The sequence below is a fragment of the Stegostoma tigrinum genome, chromosome 26, assembly GCF_030684315.1.
Source record: "Stegostoma tigrinum isolate sSteTig4 chromosome 26, sSteTig4.hap1, whole genome shotgun sequence".
Classification (NCBI taxonomy): domain Eukaryota; kingdom Metazoa; phylum Chordata; class Chondrichthyes; order Orectolobiformes; family Stegostomatidae; genus Stegostoma; species Stegostoma tigrinum.
Window position 1 is genome coordinate 17,531,937 of NC_081379.1, and position 23,343 is coordinate 17,555,279.

Consider the following 23,343-nt stretch of genomic DNA (forward strand, 5'->3'; position numbering starts at 1 on the left):
TATTAAGGGTTATGGCTGCATCTTGAAGGATCATAGGAGTTTGAGGGATGATTGGGGGGGCAGTGTTTGGAGTCAGTTTGTTGGAATGGGGGCTCTGGCTGTAGTTGGAAGGGTTTAACAGATTGTTGGCATCAATGTGGGTATTTGGTGTTCTGACTGTGGGAGCTACACACGTTGGTGTTTGGAGTATTTAGGAAGTTGTGGCTGTACATGGGAGGTTTAGGGGAGGTGAGTGTGTGTTATTTGACTGGAGTATTTAGATGGTTCTGACAATCTCTGGAGGGATTGCAGTACAGCAGAGCAGTGCTGGCTGAAAGGGAGCATTTGTGAGTTTCAGTGTATGGGGGTAGGTTTGGTAGGAAAATGGAAGTTGGTTGTGGGGTGTTTGGGAATGTTTTTCGTGCGGAATTACTGGGACTGGACAGATGTGGGTGTTTGATTGAGGCTGTAGCTGCTTCTGGTGGGGGTGGCGGTGATTAGTGGGACAGTGAAGGCAGTTCTGGGCGCTGGATGAACGCGGGGCTGATTGAATTAGGATGTGGTAGCTGAGGAGGAGGGGGTGGGTGGGGGGGGAGAGTCGGGCTCCAGTCTGGCGGTGCTGAGCGCCTGTAACTCGGGATCACGCAGCCATATCCGTTATATTCGCAGAACTCCAGAAGAGAGGAAGGATCCGAGTGCCAAAGGAGGGGGGGGGGAAAAGTATGTGGAACAACATGGCGAACTTTTAATAAACGGAGCTAGAATCCGGGGAGCCGGGAGGCCGGCTGCATTGGAGAAGCTTTTGTGCGGCTGGATGGGGATATTCGCTGGTGTTGGGACCGGCCAGTGAGTCCCCAGCAGCAGCACCATGGAAGCAGGCAGCAAGAGAGAGAAGGTGAGCAGCAATACCCGCACCCCCCCCCCCCCAAACAGCTTCACTAATTATTGTTTCAACTTTCTTTCCCCTTTTTTTCTTGCTACCTCCCTCCTTTTGAATCACAAGAAAAAAGCTGACAAGAGGGGTGGGGCGGTGAAACTTTGTCCCGAGTTTAACTTTTTAAAGTTATTAGTGTATTTCTCTCCAACCCCCCCCCCGCAATAATTTTTTTGTCCCGTGAGATTTAAACTACAATAAACCGCATCTGAGGGCGCATTTAATCTCCGGTTAATCTCTAAAGCACAGAGAGATTGCAGTTATAGACCAGTGTCCCCCCCCCCCCCCCCCCCGATCTGGGAGTATTGGGCCTGTGCACATTGGAAGCGGAGTTCCTGCCATCGCCATCTAACGATCCCCAATTTATTCAGCTCCTGAAGGGATTAGTTTTACCCCCAGTCTGGACCTGGGGAGCCCCGTTCGCTATTTATACGTACAGCTCCCCCACCCCCCCGCCGAACCCCATCCTGTGTTTCCAGAGAAGAAACTTTTTGGCAGCTTGAGCAACATTCTAACGGTTCCTTACTTTTGAAGTCAGGAATGTTGTTCGCTTTCGAGAGGGGAGAGAGAAGGGACAAATAAAACAAATCAAAACCTCTCATTTCGAATCCACCTTCACCGCCAATAACTGCCGTTACCACGCTCACCACCCTTACACTTTCCAGACGTAAATTCTCCCTGCCTCGGGACTGGCTTTGTTGTTACAAACCAGTGAGCGAAGAAACAAGAACAACAGGGCTGGATGATTAACCAGTGTAAAGGCCTTACTTGCCTGTTTGCTGTGCTTAAGATTCGAGGTTTATTGAAATCATCATCTGGTCCTCACACATCTTAAAGTCCATCTTCTTTGGAAATGAAATGATTTTAGTTCATGTTTATTTATTTGTATGGTGGCAGTGGTGAGGGTGTTTACCTATGTAGCTAACCCCTGATGGTATTTTTATTTTGAGGATTAAGATGTTGGGTAGGAATTATTTTGTGTGTAGAGGGAATCTCAATGAAACCTAGAAATTCTTACAAGATGGATGTACATGACATATTATCTCTGTCAAATAAGCCTAGGATAGCCTCGCAATAAGGGCTGAGATGAATAGGACTGAGATAAGGGCCTGCACTGTGCTGTAATGTTCTATAAGGAGGAACTCCCTCACTCAGAAGGTGGAGAATTTTTGGAACTCTGTACCCCAGAGGGCCATTAAGCTGAACCGTTGAACAGATTTAGGACAGAGATTGTTGGATACTGTTGACATCAAGGGATAGGGGGATACCATGAGAAAGTGGCGTATTGATGGATGAACAGCCATGGTCTAACTGAATCACAGAGTATGCTCAAGGGGCTGAACTATCTACTGTTGCTATGTTCCTGTGGCTAGTGAGTGCTCTGAGTGAATGTGGGATGATACCTTTGCAGTATAATGATGAAGGGTCTAGGCCCGAAACGTCAGCTTTTGAGCTCCTGAGATGCTGCTTGGCCTGCTGTGTTCATCCAGCCGCACACTTTGTTATCTTGGATTCTACAGCATCTGCAGTACCAATTATCACTGATACCTTTGCAGTGTTCAGTTGATGGGCTGTGCTATACTGTGCTGGAATGTAATTTTGACTGTAGGCCATGCAACAATAGGGGAGATTGGATTACTGTACAACCTAGGGATGTCCATCCACTGGTTCAGCTCCAGGGATAGGTTAGTGGCTGTCCACAGCCCTCTACATTGAGACTGGGTAGACAGAAAAATAGGGATCATTTAGCTGGAAGGGGCAAAATTACCAATAAAAAATGCAATCACCACAAGATTACAGGAAATAACTTGGCTATCATGTGTTTTACATAAAACCCTCCTCTTGCCCAGATGTTGAGAATCTTGGAAAAATAAATCTTTGCATTAGTTGGAATTAGTGTCTAAGCAGATGAGGCATGTAATCTATTTAAAGGCTGGATTCATACATTGTGTTTTTTTTTTAAAAAGTATCGGGTCACAACTTTGATTCTCAAATTCCCCCCACCTCTTTTATAGTACAAAAGCAAAATACTGTCAATGCTGGAAAACCAAAATAAGAAATAACTGGAAACATTTAGGAGGTCAGACGGCATCTGTGGAGAGAAACAAAATAAATGTTTCAGATTGATGATCCTCCGTCAGAAACAGTACAGTTTGATTTTTGCATGCAGGACCCCTGAATGACTGCTATCACTTGCTGTGGTTGTGTTTCTGACTGCTTACAGGTCAGCCAAATTGTTTGACTACACTGATGGGCATAGTTTCATTGTGCACTGAGATTCCTTGAAACCCAATTCAGAATTTGTTTGACATTGCTTTTTGGGAAAATTATTTAGTATCTGGGCACTGATAAAGTTTTCACCAAATGTAATTAAACAAATACAATTGTCCTTAATTCAAGCTGCTCCTACACCAGTGATAAACTTGTGACCAACAAGAATTTCACCTGAATGCATTACAACACAACATGTACTCTCCAGATTAAGTTTATAAGGTGCACCAACTGCTGACTGCTTTGCATTGTCTGCAGGAGCATAACAAAATAAAGGACACCCACACAATCAGAAATTGCTGGAAAAGCTCCGAAGGTCTGGCAGTATCTGTGGAGAAAAAGTAGAGTTAATGTTTTGGGCCAAGCGACCCTTCTTCAGAAGTGATTTTCTTTTGGTTTTTAAGCAGATAATGATGTGGAGGAAGGGGCTTAGGAATAAATGATACGTGGATATAGAGCCCAAAGAGAGACAATTACAGTTGGACAGACAAAGAAGTGGATAATGATTAGCTTAGGAGAATGAATGGCTATTAGTGGGGACTATTGGCTAACAATTAGTTCTGTGTTGTAGGAGACCATGCAATATCAAGGCCTGGTGTGTGGGGGTTGGGGTAAGGACATAGGAGAAAATGCCTCAAGCCCTAAAATTGTTGAAGTTGGTATTGAATTCAGAAGACTGTAGGGTTCGCCAATTGGAAAATGAGGTGCTGTTCTCCCAGCTTGTGCTGAGCTTCACTGGAAGTCACCTTCTTTGCTTTCTTTAAATTCATTCCATTCCTTCAATGTCATCAGAATGCCTTGACAGAGCTTGGGCACAACATCTGGTCTCTGATGATAATCAGCTCATGAATGCAGTCTGGAACCTGCCATGTCAGGCTTTGATGATGGAAATTACTCCTGTTACCTCATAACTCAGTGTGAGCACACTGCAAAGTGACCTTCTTAACCTGAGTAGTTTAAAAACTTGTGCAAACTGAAATTTGGTGGTTGAGTATATTGTTTGCGATACATATTGTATACATGAGAAGAAAGACTGTTCTACACACCAAGGGTTTCAGATGACCTCACCATTGGCATTCGCTAGTATTTCATTCAAATTATTAATAATAGAACTGCACAAAACAGTAATAAATGCTGGCATAGCCCTCAGTTCTCTCACTCTAAACAAATTAAACGAAATCTTTTGTGCCCAATTTAAGGCACTTTTATTTCAACTTCCCAGCTAATTTTCAGTTTTTGCAGTAAACACAAATGGATCATTCCCTGATGGATGTTAAACTTGTGATGTTATTACTGCTTGCTTATTTTTGGCTGAATGGAATGTTTTTGTGCCTTTTTTTGTAGTATTCGCTCTATCTACAAATGAGAAACTTCCATTTGTAGGTGAAACAGTTAAGGTTATATTGCTGCTGTGCTGCTTTAGTCATCAGAACACATTCCATTCCCCTTGAGATTTGAAGGGCATTTGTTTGCCACTTGTACTTTGCAGATGGTGGTCAGTGATTAGTTTTGATTGATTGAATCTTTTTACCATTTTTATTGGAGGTAATGTCAACGGCAGATGAGATCATCAGAAATCTGATGGCCTTGGGTGTCACTCACTATAGACACTCTCTCCTGACCCCTTTGAGTCAAAGTTCAAATTTTGTCCTTTTTACAGTCAAGGAGAAATGATACGGAAGAAAAGTATAGTGCTAGAATTTTTGACTTTATGGTTTTACTGGGATTTATATAGCATCTTATCACATCAAAGTACTTCATAATGAACTGCTTTTTGAAATGTAGTGACTTCTTATGTGGGCAACCACTGCAGGCATCCTGTGCCCTGTGAACAGCACAATTTCAACTGAAAATACTCAAAAACTGTACGTGAAAACTGTGCAATCAGGCTTTACCACTAATGCTTTTTTGATGGTCTATACTTTCTGGAATTCAATTTATTCCATGTGTTTGGAGTTAATTTCACAGTTAACTGAGTGAAGATGCCCTATGTTTTAACTGTTCTGGGTGGTCTGCGATTGACTTTCACTTTGTTGCACTTTCTCACGTTTTGATTTGGAACAAAATTGGGAAGCAGGAAAGGAATCATTGGTGGGTGGGATTTAAATGAGTGTATATTTCTTTTAACACAGTATTGACCTGTCTTGGCAGATGAAATGTTAAAGGGTGCCATTTCTTTGCTGTTTATAGGGAAGACACTGCACGTGCAATGATACTTTCAAATCCTTTGTTGTTTGGCAATTTTATGTGAAAGGTTATCAGTTGAACAAGAAGGGGATTCCAGTTTTCTAATCTGAAAACTCTCGACTCTGTTTTGAACTGAATATTTTTCTCTCATTAATTTTAGTTTTCACTGTTGGCAGAGATGTTGTGCTGACAGTGTATTGCAATGGGTTGCTTCATGTCCTTGGGCAGCTCTGTATTGATCTTGCGCTTGGTGATTCCTTAATTTATAATATTGTTCCACTTCAAGGACCTGTAATTGTTGCTGTTTGTGATTGTTGTCTTTGGAGCTAGAAGATCTGTAATTAAGATGAAAACCAGATCTGGCTTCTGTCTGATTTTTAAACTCTGGCTATAACACTGGTCCTTGTGCTTGAGAGGCCACATGCTATTCCCAGGCAAATCCATTGTTGTACTTTGAAGTTTACAAACATTTTGAATCTTCTAAGTGCACCCCGATCCACCATCAATCATTTTGCTGAAAGAACTGCAACCCAGCTGGGTCAGATTCATGTATATTGAATAAGCAGCAGTGGCATAAAGACTGTCCAAGCGGTGGCAAATTTGTTAACATTAGCCAGGATTGTCATAAGAGTGTAATGACATGCCTCAGTACCTTTCGGTTTAAAGGGAAAACCAGTCAGATTACCTGAGCAATTCCAAGATAATAAAATGTGAGGCTGGATGAACACAGCAGGCCAAGCAGCATCTCAGGAGCACAAAAGCTGACGTTTCGGGCCTAGACCCTTCATCAGAGAGGGGGATGGGGAGAGGGAGCTGGAATAAATAGGGAGAGAGGGGGAGGCGGACCGAAGATGGAGAGAAAAGAAGATAGGTGGAGAGAGTATAGGTGGGGAGGTAGGGAGGGGATAGGTCAGTCCAGGGAAGACGGACAGGTCAAGGAGGTGGGATGAGGTTAGTAGGTAGCTGGGGGTGCGGCTTGGTGTGGGAGGAAGGGATGGGTGAGAGGAAGAACCGGTTAGGGAGGCAGAGACAGGTTGGACTGGTTTTGGGATGCAGTGGGTGGGGGGGAAGAGCTGGGCTGGTTGTGTGGTGCAGTGGGGGGAGGGGACGAACTGGGCTGGTTTTGGGATGCAGTGGGGGAAGGGGAGATTTTGAAGCTGGTGAAGTCCACATTGATACCATTAGGCTGCAGGGTTCCCAGGCGGAATATGAGTTGCTGTTCCTGCAACCTTCGGGTGGCATCATTGTGGCACTGCAGGAGGCCCATGATGGACATGTCATCTAGAGAATGTGAGGGGGAGTGGAAATGGTTTGCGACTGGGAGGTGCAGATGTTTATTGCGCCCTCCCCCCACTGCACCACACAACCAGCCCAGCTCTTCCCCCCCACCCACTGCATCCCAAAACCAGTCCAACCTGTCTCTGCCTCCCTAACCGGTTCTTCCTCTCACCCATCCCTTCCTCCCACCCCAAGCCGCACCCCCAGCTACCTACTAACCTCATCCCACCTCCTTGACCTGTCCGTCTTCCCTGGACTGACCTATCCCCTCCCTACCTCCCCACTATACTCTCTCCACCTATCTTCTTTACTCTCCATCTTCGGTCCGCCTCCCCCTCTCTCCCTATTTATTCCAGTTCCCTCTCCCCATCCCCCTCTCTGATGAAGGGTCTAGGCCCGAAACGTCAGCTTTTGTGCTCCTGAGATGCTGCTTGGCCTGCTGTGTTCATCCAGCTTCACATTTTATTATCTTGGAATTCTCCAGCATCTGCAGTTCCCATTACCTCAGATTACCTGAGCACTATTCTGTGCTGGAGTGACATATATATTGCCATTTAGTCAAATGTCTTCCTTCCCCTGAACATCTCTTTCCCCCCCCCGCCCCCCCCCCCCCACCGCCACTGCCAACTTCCGCCCCCCCCCCAAAAAAAACAACCCAAACCAAAACTTGTCCCAGTGATGAAAGAGCCTGTTAATGGTCTTTTTCCATCTTTGTGCTTGGACAGTAATGATTTGGTTAAGGTAAGCAGTGGGGTGTCCATGGAATCATACTCCACTTAGAAGACAATATTCACAGAGAGGAAAGGAAGAAAAAAGATAGCCAGTAAAGGATGAAAAAATAAACTGCCCAGTTGCTCCTCATGATTTTCTCTTATTGGTCCCTGCCTTTCTCTTTGGCTTGCAGGTAACACTGATCAGTCATGATCTGATTTCTACAGTTTCCTCCATTGCCTCCTGATTTTCATTCTACGCAGTCAACCAACTCGTAATGTCCAATTCTTTTAGGTCTTCATGTTCCTCTGCTCTTTCCCTACACCATTGTACATGCTTGCAGGATTACTTCCTATAATCACCCATGAGCCTGGACTGACATGTCTGTCCTTTACCCTCAGAATTGGATAAATAGTTTGCTACTAAATTACTGCATTATTATAAACTGTGAATGTGTTATTCTTTTCCTGAGTATAAGACTTGACCCTACTTCCAGTTTGTCTTGCACCAGCTCTTTGTCTCTGCTCAAAATCAAGGGCAGGTCATAACAACTTCCATTCACTTAGTGCTTTTCATTCATTAAAATGTTCCAGTACACTTGACAGAAATCTTATCAAATAACTTTTGATGAAAGTCCATAAAATGGGAAATTGCTAAATGGGTCCAAAAGCTTGCTCAAAGAGAATAGGTTTTAAAGGACAACTTGGAGAGAAACATGAAACTTAATGGAAGGAGCTCCGGATCCTTTTATCTAGCTAGCTAGCAATACAGTCTCCAGCAGTGGGGTGCTTAAAATTGGGTTTGCATACATGGTTAGAATTGGAGGAGTTTACTTGTCTTGGAGGATTGTAGGCCTGGAGGAGGTTGTTGAGATGGGGAAGACTGCGGTGTGGAGAGATTTGAAAACTAGGATATGAACTTGTAAGGCTGAGGTGCCAGAAGGTCCATCAGTACATCAAATGTACTGGTGAAGCTCAGCTTTTTGCGAATACGGTATAACCACCTTCCTTACATCAGTATGACTGAAATTTGGAATTCTGACTGCGCGGGGACAGACCTGCCTGCTGGCAAGTCAAAAGCTGTGGTCACAATTGTCATGAATCTTTTTCAATCAGCCATTTCTAAATTTCTGTATTATCTCTGCTGTACCCATTAAGTTTGACTTAGGATGCAGGTAATCTGAACAAGATTGTACTGAAGGCGTTATTGCAGCTGGTATGTGAAATTTGACGTAGATGCTTAAGAACATTGTAATTCCAGTCTGTTGTTATTTTTAAACTAACATTGGTGAAGTTACTTTCTCACTCACCATATATATTGCCTGAAAACTTGCTTTACTCTCCTGCAACTTTGATATCACTCCTGACTTTGAGGATCTGTAACCTGGTGTGAGGTTAATTGACAGAACAATTCATTCACTAAGTGACTGGTTACATATCATCTTTCGTATTGCTGCAATGCTCAAGGTGCTATTTGCCTGTATGCCCTTTAACATTGATATTGTGAGAAATAAAATTAACAAGGGTCATCGCTGGAGTGATTGTTTTAAATTGTGCCGATGTTAGTTTTCTTCCAGTTCACTTCCCAAGTGACAAGCAATTAAAGTAGCACAACTTGCAAATGGTCAGCAAATCAGAGCAAGTGAGAAAGTATTGAAATAATCTGGATTTGAGTGAAAAGGAGTGTGATGTGATACTTCATGACAAGTTTATTACAGGGAAAGGGAGATGGAAAGAAGCCAAGAGGACTGGGAATGCAGGGGGGAGGTGAGGCGCTGGAGTTAGGGGAGGTGGAAGAGACAACAGGAGAGAGAAAAGGTAGAGATTGCAACACTGCGCCCCCCACTTCCCAAAAGTAGAAATTATGTTTTTATTAGAAAATAGTAAATGACTCCTGGATCGTTGAAAGCTTCTGTGTTTCCATGGTAATTAAGTAGAAGGACATCCTGTGGTGCTGTTCTAATTGAAGAATACACTTTATTAAACCAATTGAAAAAATAAATGCTGGAACTGCGCTAGCTAAAGAATGGTATTCGGCTTCTGCTAATGTCATTTTGACTAATTAACTAGAATTTATTCCCTGCTTAATGTGGCAGGAAAATGGCAGTAAAACCCCAGTTTATAAAGTTTCAGAGACATCAAGATTTCTTTGCTCTTTCTTTAAATGCAAACTAGATATTTAATTTTTGCCCTTTTTCTGTTTTTGTTGATGACTCCTGTTTTTTTTCCTCTAGTTTTTGTTCTTCACAAGTTGCAGCTGTACATGTTTTGGCCCAGCAATCTGTTTTCTAAATACCTATCCAATGTTTTAAATTTTAACACTGTCAGGCAGAGACCATTTCTTGTGGCATTTGAGATGAAGTTCTTTGAACCATGTTCGTTCTTGGGCACAGGATGCATTCTTTGTAATGCAGAGAATTGCAGGCACTGATATGTAGCATGTATGAAGTCTTTTGCATGTCTGGGAGACAGATTGTAGCTGCCAGCCTCCAGCTATTGTAATCCTGCAATGCCAATGAGTCTGACAGGGTTAACTACAGCTAGATAAGGTTTAATTTTGAGAAGCGTTTCCAGTGTATGTTTATAATGAGGTTTAGTTTTCCATGTGATGTAGTTCTCTGTGTTAAAGCTATATACCTGCTATCTCTGAAAAGATCTTAGTTATGAGCCCAATGACCTTGACAAGTACACAAAAGGACACTACTGTGGCTCACGCTGCAACTGTTGTTCAGGCTTCGTGATGAGCCAAGGACATGACATTGATGTGGAGCTGCCTTCTTTCACTAGCTAACTACCACATTGATATGCATTTGGCTGGATACTTCAAATGCCAACATCTTGCATGTGAATATTGCTGAGTTCTTATTACAGACTCTTAATGACCACAAACTGTCTGTCCCTTGAAGGGTAGAAAGCAGCTGGTATTTGTTAGTGGACTTGTGCCTGACCAAGGATCGCTGGGATAGCAGAAATCAATTGTATAATCTGTAATATAAATAAATGACTTGCTTACAGACGCAGTGGAATTCGATCATATTTGTAGATGAGGCTGAACGGTTGATTCGCAGGAGGTGGCTGTGGAACCACAAAATATGTAACTGATTGGAATAATAGCTGAAGAAATTTAGCATCAACAAACATAAAACATTGTCTGTGAATACACACTTATCTGGAGAATAGGGAATGCTAAACAATAGCTTCAAAATGCTGACACATTTCGCTGCCAAAGGAAAGCCGTGATTTTTGGACACTGGAGTATATCCAAAATTTCTTCAAAGATACATCAATATACAAAGAAAATCTTATGTGGAGGTATTGAAAGGTAGTAGAGATTAAATGGTTAAAGGCTTAAAGGTTACTTTTGGTGGGAAGATGACTTGCAAGGGTCCACACCTTGGGTTATGTGTTACCTTTGTTATGACCAAGTGAGGATGGTGGATTGACCTTTTTAACTCGTTCTTCATCATGTTCAATAGGTATTTTTTATTTCTTTTAGTGTGCAGCTATGTCATATGTCAAATAATGCAGTTATATAAGGACGGGACCAGTTACCAAGGTTTACTTGAATGATGGAGGAATTTTATTATTTACCAACTCCATGGAAAGTAATAAAAATGTGATATCAAATGCAACATGGTAATAAGGTATGTGTTTGGGACAGATTGAAAGATCAAAGACCACATGATGTAAGTCCTTAGAGTCCTTTAGGTATTAGATTTCCTACCGAAGATCATTATTTAATGTTTGACTTGTATTCTCAGCTGTAGCAGGCTGTAGGTATGTTTGCATTTTCAATGAATTGTTGTTTTCCCAATTTTCTTTTTCACTGGGCAGTAAAAGCGAGAGAGTTCCAGTTGTTGTGGTCACAAACTCACTTTTTCTCATGTCTGCTCAGCTGCTCAAAAGCAACTGTTGAAGTATATTTCAGTGTGTCTTCCAAAGTCTAGCTCCATTGTCCTTCCAAGCTGATTTAAGTGGTAGGCAAGCTTTTCATCTTCCAATTTGTGAAATTATCATGTGTAAATGAAACAGGATAAACACTTCTTGACGCTAAATCAATTGCCTGGTTTCATGTAGACAGTTTTGTTAATTCAACATGGATCTCATGAAGTTTGTTGTTAGTTGTGGTCAGGTGTCTCTTGCAGTCATTTTTGATCCATGTTTCTTCCTTTTTGGGGAAAAACAACATTTTTGTCCATGAAGGATCTCATCAACAAAGACCAGAGTTTAAAATACACTAGTCTACATTTAATGTTTCCTCTGTTGTAACAGCATACAAAATGTTGTTGCTTTTACATTAGAAATGAATTATTGCTAATAATCTGAACCTTTTGTTCGGTTTGAAGGTATTTTAATTTTTTTAACTATATCAGTAATAACAACCATTTAGAATTACCGAACAGCTAAAGCCTGACAATTATTTCTTAAAAAACTAATGAACAGTCATCCTTTCCTGAAACCACAGTCCGCCCATGGAAGCACTTTAACTCCTCCAGCTTATCAATCGAAGAGGCACTTTGTCTTTTTCAGTCTCTGTGTTTGTGTATGCTTTCTATTCCCAACTTCAAGTTAAGACTGTTAAAGTCCTGTACCCACACGGTGTTGAAATCTATGTTGCACTCTTCTCTCTGTCACTAATGCCCCTTTTCTCCCTTACCTGTTCCTCAGTAAATGTTGACATGTCTGCTTCACCAACCCTACCCCAAAACTTTACTTCAGTTCATGCATTGGCTCTTTCTTGCCTCTTCATTCACTTTCTTCATATATCCAATCTGTAATGAAAAGTCCCCGTGTCCCCAGCCTAGGTAATACTGGCTTTCTTGTCCTCCCATCTCTGTGATTCTTCCACTTTAAGCCCTGTCTTAGTTCCACCTTCAGCCTTGTTGTTTCATTTAAGTGTTTGGACAAACCTGCAGAAATGTGTTTCTCATTTTCTAAGAAAGTGGCAAATGACCACATTCAATCACTTTGGCTTAAAACTCGACAGAATTGGGAACTAAAAAGTAATGGTGAGATAGAGGTAAGGGATATTACTGAAGTATCAATGGCCTGATTTATTCCACTTTAGCCTGAGAGTGAGGACTTGGATAGGTTTCAAGAGTGCTGACTGTATCAAATGTGGACAGTTGACAATGTTGCACAATCGAAGAAAAATCAGGCATAGCGAACTGACATAGGAATAGTTTAGGACACAATTAAAAGATCTCTGGGTCTCTGCAGACTCTATGTCTAACATGTCCAATCTCTATGGAGCAGCAGTTGAGCAAATAGTTCAGAACTAATCAATCCGAGCGTGGAAAGTCCAAAGGGTGTGTGCACAGGCTGTAAAAGACCATGATCAGACTATACCATTAATCTGTTTACAAGTCTGGTACTGAGACACCAGAGGGAGTTCAATGAAGAGTAACAAAGTTTGTTTCTGGTATTCTGGAATAGTTGGGAATATGAAATTTGAAACACAACTAGATCAGCCCTTGGTCCTATTGAATGGTGTAGCAAGCTTGATCAACTGAATGGACTATTTCTGCTCCTAGTTTTGAAATGTGGTAGATTAAGACTACCAAATGCTTTAAGTAGTAACTGGTATAAGAAAGATAAAAGTCAAGAATTTGCTTCGAGTTGAATTGTGATAGTTGGACAAAGTGACATGGGTTCATACTATCTAACAGTAAATTTAAGGCTTGTTTCTTTGCCAAAGATTGAAGGGCTTTATAGAGCAAACTGAAATGGTGATTGGAGTCATATAAGCAGTGAGGTGCTACAATCAAGTCCTTTTGATCCAATTTAGATAGAGTGAATTAATTCATTACTTGTGTTTATTGTGTGAAGTTGTGGGATCAAATTACTTGTTTTTTTCTCTACTTTCTGTGACTTTTAAACTTTTCCAATTTTATATTGCTGTCCTACGATTGTCTTCCATATCTGAATGCAACATGTTTCATGATTTTGAAACTGTATTCCAGACATTCAGCCAATGCGCCTCTCCTGCTTGGTTTGGCAAATGTCAGCAATCTTAATTTGGGAGACGAGCCAAGAGGCATTGTGCAGCCAGAAGACCACCAAGGCTGGAAAGAAAAAAAACTAGGCAAAGTAGTGATGGTTTCAAAAATCTATACATTCTCCATGGATCCAAGGGAAGGATGTCCTGGAAAGCAATGGGTTTGAGACTTAGTGCCATGTCTATGCTGATCAATTAAACAGCAAACTTCATTAATCCCACTTATCTGCACTTGGTCCATAGCCTACTATATCCTGGCATTTTAAGTTCTAATTCTGATGCTTCTTAAATGTTGCAGGTGTATTTACCTCCTCCATCCTCTAGGGCAGCATGTTCCCTTTATCTACCATCCTCTGCAAGGAAAAGGTTTTTTTTTCAGATCTCCTCTAAACTACTCACTCCACCTTTCTGAGCCGAGTGCTTAACACTAAGTGTTGATTTCAACATGTTGAGAAGCAGGAACTTGTGGCATACCATATTAAAGTATGAAAGGAGCAAAAGGGGAAAATTCACAGCAACAGTGACCATACAGTTCAGTGTTGTTTGCATCTAGCCCCTGGTTTGTGCATTGACCTGAATCCATTATAAATGGCTGCATGATTTATCACCGGAGTACAGTTTTCGTTTGAAATGTTCTATCAGAAAATGAGCAAAACGAGGCTATAGGGAAAATAATTAAAATCTGATCCACCTGATAAGTTCTGTCTTTCAAGATACCATTAGTAGAAATGTAAGCTAGAATGGCAGGATAAAACAGCTGAAATCACAGCTTGCCCAGTACAGATACAGCTGATATTCACTTGTGCCAAGCACTCCATTTATGAATACAATACCCTCACTCATCTAAATCTGGTAAATCCTTGATCTCTGAACAAGTCGGTTGCTTGCACTGAATGCTAATTGTCTTATTAAGGCAGCTAGTTCTGCTCCTGTCTCTCTGTCTCAGCACTGATTGGGGATCTTTGTTCATTTTCAAATATTTCCCCAACTTCATGCTGCTTGCAGTGAGTCGTTCCTGCCAGTTGTCATTTTCCATTTCTCTTGCTAAACTTATTATCAAGATTGGAGGTTCTTCAGTTTATCCCCGTTCTTCATTCTTTCTCATAAATGTTGCATTTTGTTGCCCCCTAACCTGTACTTCAGAATCCTTTTTCTTAAAATAAACAGTTTTTAGCATGTTTTCAGTATTCTGTGGTCCATCCACCCTCGTTATGTTTCTAAATCTTGATTGAAGCTCCTTTCAAAAAGTGCTTAGGAACATTGTTCTAAGAGCAGGAATGCTCTGTGTGTACACGTTACTGTTGAACTGGGTGGATTTAGTTTGAGATTCTGTATTTCCCCACTGTAAACACTTGTTCACCAGATCCATACTAAATATAAGTGAAGTATTGCAAACTTTATAATGTGCAGCAGCAGACCATTTGGCCCATCAGATCCACACTTCACACGAGACTTAGCCATCCTTCTTCATCCAACCCAATCAACATGTTCTTTGATTTCCTTTCTCCCTCACTTATTTGTATGTCTTCCCCAAGTGCATTTGTGCTACTGTAGTGTTGATAAGAGAGAGACAAATAGAGGCAACATTCTGTAATTTAGTGGAAAGGATTATTTTCCAGTTGATGAGATTTATACTACTCTCTGACTGGAAGTGCAAGAATAGTGATCAGTGAATTATCTAAATCTGGGAGTATTCACATCTTGTGTGGACATCAGCTTTATAGGGAATTCATAATTATTGGGAAGCAACATTGGGCTCAAAATAAAAGAAATGCTGAATTTCTTGGCAGGATTTTAGCAAAGAAGGAGTTGTGAGAGTAAAACCCAAAATGTTTTTGGTGGAAGAAGGACTGAAGGTGGAGCTGTTTTAAATCATTTTTCACAAGTAAGATCAGAAAATCATTTGTTTAGATTTTGTGGTTTGGGCATTTCCTGTTCACCCTAAAGAAAGTGGTGCATGAAAATTGAGCAGTCTGATGCAAACTTCCCCCTTTTCTAATGACAGTTTAAACCTGTCAATAACTGTGCAACAGCAGTGACATGGGCAAGCAACCAATCACACTGAAGTATTTGCATAGACAGCAAATCAATAAGCAAAAAACCCCATATCCACTAGTTTAAATTGCAGTTTTCAAATAGAAATATAAATGATATTTCAGCTTCTAAATACAAAGTAGCTGCATTTAGGAGGGGCTACAAAGTTAGTGTGGTCATGACTATGCTCTAGGTATGTACTCGGTGATCTTTGAGCAAAAAGTGTGAGGTTGTGTGTAACCCCCTTTTTCTTATCAAGTGCTTCGAGTTAAAAATAACCAGCAGTATGGCTTTATGCTTCAGATAAGATCAAAGGATCGTTTATTATACAAGTACTGCTGAAAATTACATCAGAAAGAAATGAAGAAGTTATTAGCTAAAATTTGGATGCACAGGTTGAAACTAAGTAAAGTTTAAGAGTTACATATGAAAATGAGATCAGTCCACTATGATTGCAGAACTGGCTTACTTTGACATTCTCTTTCTGAAATGAAAGTTTTGAAGCATGATGTCATATTCATTGATGATATTCAGCTGCTGCGATGGCTTCCGTGGACAAATAGTTTGAGGTTACTCTCCCAGGTGGACTGAGCATAACAGCTTTTGGGAACGAGTAAATGTCACTTGGTTTTGCTTTTATTGTACTGCAGATTGTAATTCTTGGTGGCCTGGCTGACTAATAACAATCCTGTATGCCTTGCCCCATTGAGAAGAGATTGCATATTTTGAGATGTCTCTCATGATTTTCAGGTGATGCTCCTCAAATCAAATCACAATCAGATAAACCAGCTCAGAATGTTTGTTTTTGATGAATCATTTTCCACAAAGCAGTGGCAGCAATGCTGGAATTCCTTGTGATGCTTTTCCCTCTCCTGTACAGTGTTACAATGAGTGAAAATAATTGTGTAAAATTTGAAGTTTTTGTTAATTCATTGATTGTTTCTGGGTTGCCACCTGGGTTAAAGTGCCCAGCATTGTCGGGAGAAAGGTAACTATGCTTCACTGCCTGTCTGTGTAAGTTTCACCCATTTCTTTCTGATGCTTCACGCTCGCTCTATTTCAAGAACTGTACCCATCTCCCATTAAGGCTCATGCACCACCATTCTCTCTATTGCCTTCAACATCTTCCCCATTCATTGTCACACACCTCAACCCCTAACATCATGAACTACACATGCCCTTACTACTGCCTGTTCATTTAGTCAGGACACCTCGCCATCTGTGCCAACAGTAGCAGCTGTGCCACCCACATTCATTTCCCATATGGCCTGCCCCAAAGGAGAACAGGCCTAAGTGGGTTAAAGTCTCAAGACAGGCTGCCTGACAGTCAGCTCCTCACCCTAAACTGGAGAGATTGCAGACTCGATTGTCCTGAATGATGACTGACCATTTCCATGCCAATGGTATCAGAAGTTGTCCTTGACTGAGTGTGCTGGGACACCCCTGAATGAAAGCTATCCTTCTTAGATAGGCACATTAGAACTAGGAGCAGGAGTAGTTGATTCAGTCTCTCAATCCTCCTCCATTATTTTATATAATTATGGCTGATCTCACCTTGGCCTCATACCACTTGCTTGCCCACTCCCCATAACGATTTACTAATGGGCAAACGAATCTGCCGATCACCTCGAATTTATTCAGTGTTTCGGCGTCCGCTATTCGCTGGGATATTCACAGATTCACAATCGTCTGAGAAGCAATTTCTCTTCATCCTTACTGTCTATTTTAAATCTGCCACCCCTTAGCCTAAAACGTGTTCTAGATTGCCCCACAAAAAGAAACATCTTCTGTATGTCTGCTTTGTCAATCCCCTTTAACATCTTGTACACTATAATTAGATCTCCCCTCATCCTTCCAAACTGTAGCAAGTATAAGCCTAAACTGCTCAATCCCTTCTCATTAGACGAGCCCTCGATTTTGATGGTGGCCTGCTAACAACTATGTCAAATTTCCTTCTTCTGTCTTTGATGGAGGTAACATTAACCTTTGAATGAATAGTCAGAGCACAAATCGGCAGGGATGATTTGACAACCTCCCCCCCCCCCCCCCCCACCCCCACCCTCAGGTGGACCGCCAAGTGAGTGAGCACAATATGAACATGTGAAGAGCCCAGGGATGTTAACTTGGTCCAGTCCATGAGCTGGGTGTGTGTCACTGAGTGTAGTGTCCTTGTTGCAGCATTACAATGAGTGAAAATAATCGTATAAAATTTGAAGTTTTTGTTAATTCAGTGATTGTTTCTGGGTTGAAGTTTTGCGGGCTGGGAGTGGAGTGTGTAATTGAGTTGGTTGGGGGGGTTCACAAAATAGCGCACCTTCAGGAGGAGTGTAGAATTGCTGACAGCTTCTGGATTTCCATATTATTTTGCACATACATAAACTGCATAAATTACTGTCAGATTTTGGGCCATCTTTTCACCGGGGGAAAGTTGGTCAGCCTATCATGTTCGTGACAAGATTATTTTCACATTCTTAAAAAGAGAGATCTGTAATTAATTTACATTAAGTTTAAAATGCATGTTGGTGTTTTAATTGCATTGGTGTGGTGAATGTTAATGAGTTCCTTGAGGGACTGTGTCACTGGAAAGCATGAGAGCGCTCAGCAGGCTCATCAGCTATAAAAGGTAATGGTTTCATGGGATCCTTGGCTTTCTGCACAGGGGTTGCAGTGGTGCAGTGGGCAGCACTGTGATCTTACGAACAATAAAAGCAGACAATGCCAAAAATAATCAGCAGGTCAGGCAAGATCTCTGAAGAGAGAATCACTTCAGCTCAATGACCTATCAACACAACCCATATTGTGCCACACTATGTGATCAGGTCACTGATCCTTTGGGTTAACACATGTTGTATGTACTTAAGAGTGACACTTATGATTGACAGGTGCTAGACAGCTTGAAAATCCATTTACACAAGCAGAACCTTAAATTATGTTAATAAAAATGCATACCTGTTCTGCTTGGTGTGTGCAAGATGAGAAGAGCAGAAACGGGAGAAACATGTTTAAAAATGAAAACCTTCAACTTTTTTCAGACTCAATTTAACATCAAGAATTCACTGAAGCTTGACTGGAAGCTTGGCAGGGATTAAGTATCTGCTATTCTTGACTTTTCTCACACACTCCCATATGCTTTTATGCCTTTCTGTTGGCCCACGCAATGTTTTTATCATTGTGTTCAGTCCTGACTGAAATAAAGTGAGAAGCCAAGCATTCAATATTGATAAAAAATGCTGGATCAATGTTTAATTAATTAGGCAAGCTGAGCCATGCCTTGCAGGCAGCACAGTTTGTATGAAAGCTCTTCTTCTGTCTGATTTCTGCAGTGCAACAAGTGCGCTGTGGACAGGGCTGTCCCTGATGCTGAAATGCTCCAAATCAGATTAGTTCAAGTTTGGTCTGGACAGAGACCAACAGTATAAAGAAGGCTGTCTCATGTCTTAAAAAACATCTGATCTGTAGTGCAACTAACCTCAAAGAGGCAAAGGCCACACAGGCACACAAGCATGTGTGTTTGCAAACAACAAGCACTTACCATTCATTGCTTTCATTAACAGCAGTGAAAAGACAATTTCAGTAAATCTCAGCACAAGTGGTCACTCCAGTCAAAATTTTCTCTATCTTGGGGCTCTCTCTCTTTCTCGAGTCTACAGCACCTCCTGCCCAAGTTGAGGAGGGAAATAAAGACCGAATTTGTTGACACTGAAACCAGAGATCAGGAGCTTGTGGTAGGCATGTTGGAAAGGGACAGTATTGCATGTTGTTCCAAAGTTCTTCACTGCTGAGTAGCTGAACAGCACTCACAAGACAAGCTGATGGTGGAGGGTTGGCTCCTTGAGGCTGAAAGAACAGCAGGAGGCACTCCAACACCAAAAAAGGCATCTGCCTCAGATAAGAGAGAGGGCATGTCTTCCCAAGTTCCTATCTTTTAAAAAATGCCTTTAGCAGCAGGTAGCATTAGAGAGGGAAGTATTGTCACAGGGCTACTGAAGCCAGGCAGACTGATAGGTGGGGCTTTAATTTGCCTTGATGTCGGTCTGGAGTCACCAGACCAGGTTAGGGTGGTAGATTAGAGACAACGGGAACTGCAGATGCTGGAGAATCCGAGATAACAAAGTGCGAAGCTGGATGAACACAGCAGGCCAAGCAGCATCTCAGGAGCACAAAAGCTGACGTTTCGGGCCTAGACCCTTCATCAGAAAAGGGTCTAGGCCTGAAACATCAGCTTTTGTGCTCCTAAGATGCTGCTTGGCCTGCTGAGTTCATCCAGCTCGACACTTTGTTATCTAGGGTGGTAGATTTCCTTCCCTAAAGGAAATTAGTGAGCCCGATGAGTTTTCACAATAAATTAATGTTGGTTTTAATATCAGCATTACTGAGATTAGCCATAAATCCTGGATTTTTTAAAAATTTGAATTTAATGTTCATCAGCTGCCTCATGGGATTTGAACCAGTGACCCCAGAGCATAAGCCCGGGTCTGTGGATTACTAACCCCATGATGGTACTGCAGTTTCCGGCAATTAAACGTGAACAGGGCAGAGTGATGGCATTTCACCTTTGCTTGTCATAGCAATGGACTCTGAAACTGGATTTAAAACACTGCAAGTGCCCTGGCTGGCAAATAAGTTTGAACCCCAGCTCTGCGCGCATTTCGTGGGGATGTTAGAGTTCCATCTTACTTGGTGGACATCCTTGTAATGGTGCCAAAAATAATTTCCTCACTTCATGCAAGTTTGCTAGTTTCAGGGATTTTCTTTTTCCAAAATCAGAAAGTAATTTTCAGATTTTGGAGGCAGAAATACAAAAATGGTGCTCATTTCCTCAAAGCTGTTTACTCAAATTAGAATCTCTTTTCATTTTACTTTGTTTCATTTGCATTAAAACTGTTATCCCATTTTCCCATCAACAGAGGCAAAATTTCCTCTGTCAGTGCAACTCATTCTGATATCACGGTGTGAGGCTGGTTTTCTGAAGAAGGGTCTCGACCCGAAACATCAACTTTCCTGCTCCTCTGATGCTGCTTGGCCTGCTGTGTTCATCCAGCTTCACACTGTATTAGAGATAATGGGAACTGCAGATGCTGGAGATTCCAAGATAATAAAATGTGAGGCTGGATGAACACAGCAGGCCAAGCAGCATCTCAGGAGCACAAAAGCTGACGTTTCGGGCCTAGACCCTTCATCAGATGAAGGGTCTAGGCCCGAAACGTCAGCTTTTGTGCTCCTGAGACGCTGCTTGGCCTGCTGTGTTCATCCAGCCTCACATTTTATTATCACACTGTATTATCTCAGATTCTCCAGCAGCGGCATTTCCTACTATCTCTCTCATTCTGATATCACGTTGCCTGGTATGAGCCACTTCAGTCCTCTCTGAAAGAGGCATCTTTTTAAAGGTACTTGTTACTTCTGATTTTGTCAACAAGAATGATTCAAACTTGTGTGAATGCTGTTAATCTAATTTGGAAAGTCAAGGAGAAGTAAATACCAAGTATTTGTCCAGTTTGCTCAATGTCACTAATATTTGCAGACGTTTCCCTCTGTTCTCAAGATCTGAGGTCATAGGAGATGATTCACAAATGTTTTTCTCTTTGACCCTCAGCTAAGAGTGTTGATTGAGTCAGCAACGATGCTCCCATTCTTGACACATAATGCTTCAGATAATAGGCACATCATGTAAGAGACCATATAGCTTCTGGTTTGTGTGGAAAACATTGACAGGAGTGAAAGACTGAAGAGGAGAAGCAACAGTATAGGGCCCTCTCCTTGTACCACATCAAGGACCTGGAGCTGGTCGAAACCCCATTGGGCTATATGCACATAAAGCTTGGAGATGTAATGTAAATGTGAATACAGTGAGAGTGAAGTGAGACAAGGTAGAGAGCCATACACTGCCTTTAACTAGATTACTTCATAATTCAGAATATGTGTTATTGTACTGTAATGTGCGTGTCAGGAGTTGGGTATCTCAGTTGACTGGATGGCTGATTTGTGATGCAGAATGACGCCACAGTGCATTTTTAATTCTCACACCAGCTGAAGCTATCGTGAAAGTCCCTCTTTCTCAGCCACTCCCCTTACCATGTGGTGACCCTCGGGTTAAACTACCACCTCTCTCTCTAGTGAGAAAGCAAACCTCTAGGAGCTTTTTGACGATGATGATTTGAATAATATGCCTTTACAAATTTTATGAAGAAAAAGATTTACCTAATCAAAAATGTTCTGATTTTTTGATATGTATAGGCAGCATCTATTTAAATATTGTAGAAGTTTGGATTTTTAATGTTCACATAATGTTAACCTTTTAATGTTATTGAATTTTAGCAATGGTATGGAAGAGACTGAGGATAAGTGAGGTGATAATAGCCAACTTATGTAGTTTATTATTTAGATCTCTTAAATTATGTTGTATAATTTTAGTCTAAATGATTACCAGTGAATTAAAAACATTCTGAAGTGATTCTTAGATTGAGAAATACCAGGAGTGGATCTTTGTGTGACCACTTGCTTTCATGTTGATTAAATTAAGACACTAGAAACAGGGAAACAGACTCAACAACAAATAAAATAATTTATTATCCGTTCAGTTTCCAGCAGTGCCATTTCACAATATTTTGCTCGACTTGTGGGAAGCAAACATTTTCAACCTCTCCCTCTGAGTCACTGTACTAACGGGTTACTCAACAAAGCTCTTGATGAGTTTTAACATTGCCCTATCCTTGGCAAAATCTTTGTCTCTATCCTGAAGGAATTGACATATGCTTGGATCACACATCAAATCTGCTTAGTCAGCTCAAACAGAGAAATGGAAGGACTGAAGACAAATAAATCTCCTGGGCTCAGGATCAGGGAGTACAGTTGTGGGGTATTGTCTGTCTGTTTGGAGGAATGATCGAGTGTTGGTGAGGCTCTGCAGGTCTGAAGCAGGTAACATATTGAAAAGAAATGACAGCCTGACCCAGATGCTGAAAGATCCGCCAGCCTAAATTCACTAACAGGGGAAGTAATCTGTTCTGTTATAATGACCAGGCTTTAGCAGCACGTGTATGACAGTCTAATATGAAGTGGCCTCACAACATACTGGTTTCTAACAATGTCACTGTTTCTTCACTGTTTAAAAACTGAAAGAACTGCAAATGCTGTAAATCAGAAACGAAAACAGAAGTTGCTGGAAAAGCTCAGCAGGTCTGGCAGCATCTGTGAAGAGAAATCAGAGTTAACGTTTCAGGTCTGGTGACCCTTCTTCAGAACTGTTCCTTCACTGTTGTTGGGCCAAAATCCTGGAAATCCGCACAGCACGATGCGTGCAATAGCCTCATGGTATTACTGCTAGACGTAATCCAGAGTCCCAGGTAATGTTCTTCGATCCTGGGTTTGAATCCTACCACAGCAGCTAGTGGAATTTTAATTCAGTATAAATTTGGAATTAAAAGTCTAATGATGATAGTGTTGATTGTCAGGGAAAACCAATATCGTTCATTAATGTCCTCTAGGGAAGGAAACTGCCATCCTTACCTGGTCTGGCCTACATGTGACTTCAGACCCACAGCAATGTGGTTGACTCTCAGTTGCCCCCTGCTTAACTAGGGACGTGCAATGAATGTGGGAATGGCCAGTGATGCCCACATCCTCTGAACGAATACAAAAAAGTTGTCATTGTTTACAAAAGTTCGCTCCCGTTTTCTCAAGGACAGTTAGGGATGGACAGTAGGTCCATGCCGACCCAGAGATGCAAACATCCTGTGAACTAACTTTGAAAAATGCTACCTGCACTTTCAAGGGAGTGGATTCTCCGTAATAAATCTTCTCAACTTCTACGAGAGCATTGCAGATTAAATAGATACTGGAACTTACTGGTTTATTTACATTTTGAAAAAAGATTTTGACATTGTTCCTAAATAATTTCTAATCTATGTAGCAGCCAAGGTGAAACAGGGAGCTGAAAAAAACATTTTGCT

At 41.5% G+C, this 23,343-nt stretch overlaps 1 protein-coding gene across 4 annotated transcripts in view; it reads left to right on the forward strand.

Moving 5' to 3' along the window:
* Window positions 1–657: 657 nt before the first annotated feature.
* The window catches only part of ttc28 (tetratricopeptide repeat domain 28), a 705,429-nt gene continuing 682,743 nt past the window's right edge, over window positions 658–23,343 (forward strand). For all 4 annotated transcript variants that reach the window (XM_048556329.2, XM_048556332.2, XM_048556331.2 and 1 more), the window contains exon 1: window positions 658–874. In XM_048556329.2, coding sequence (XP_048412286.1) covers window positions 848–874 — 27 coding nt within the window. In that variant the 5' untranslated portion in view covers window positions 658–847. The remainder of the gene's footprint in view (window positions 875–23,343) is intronic.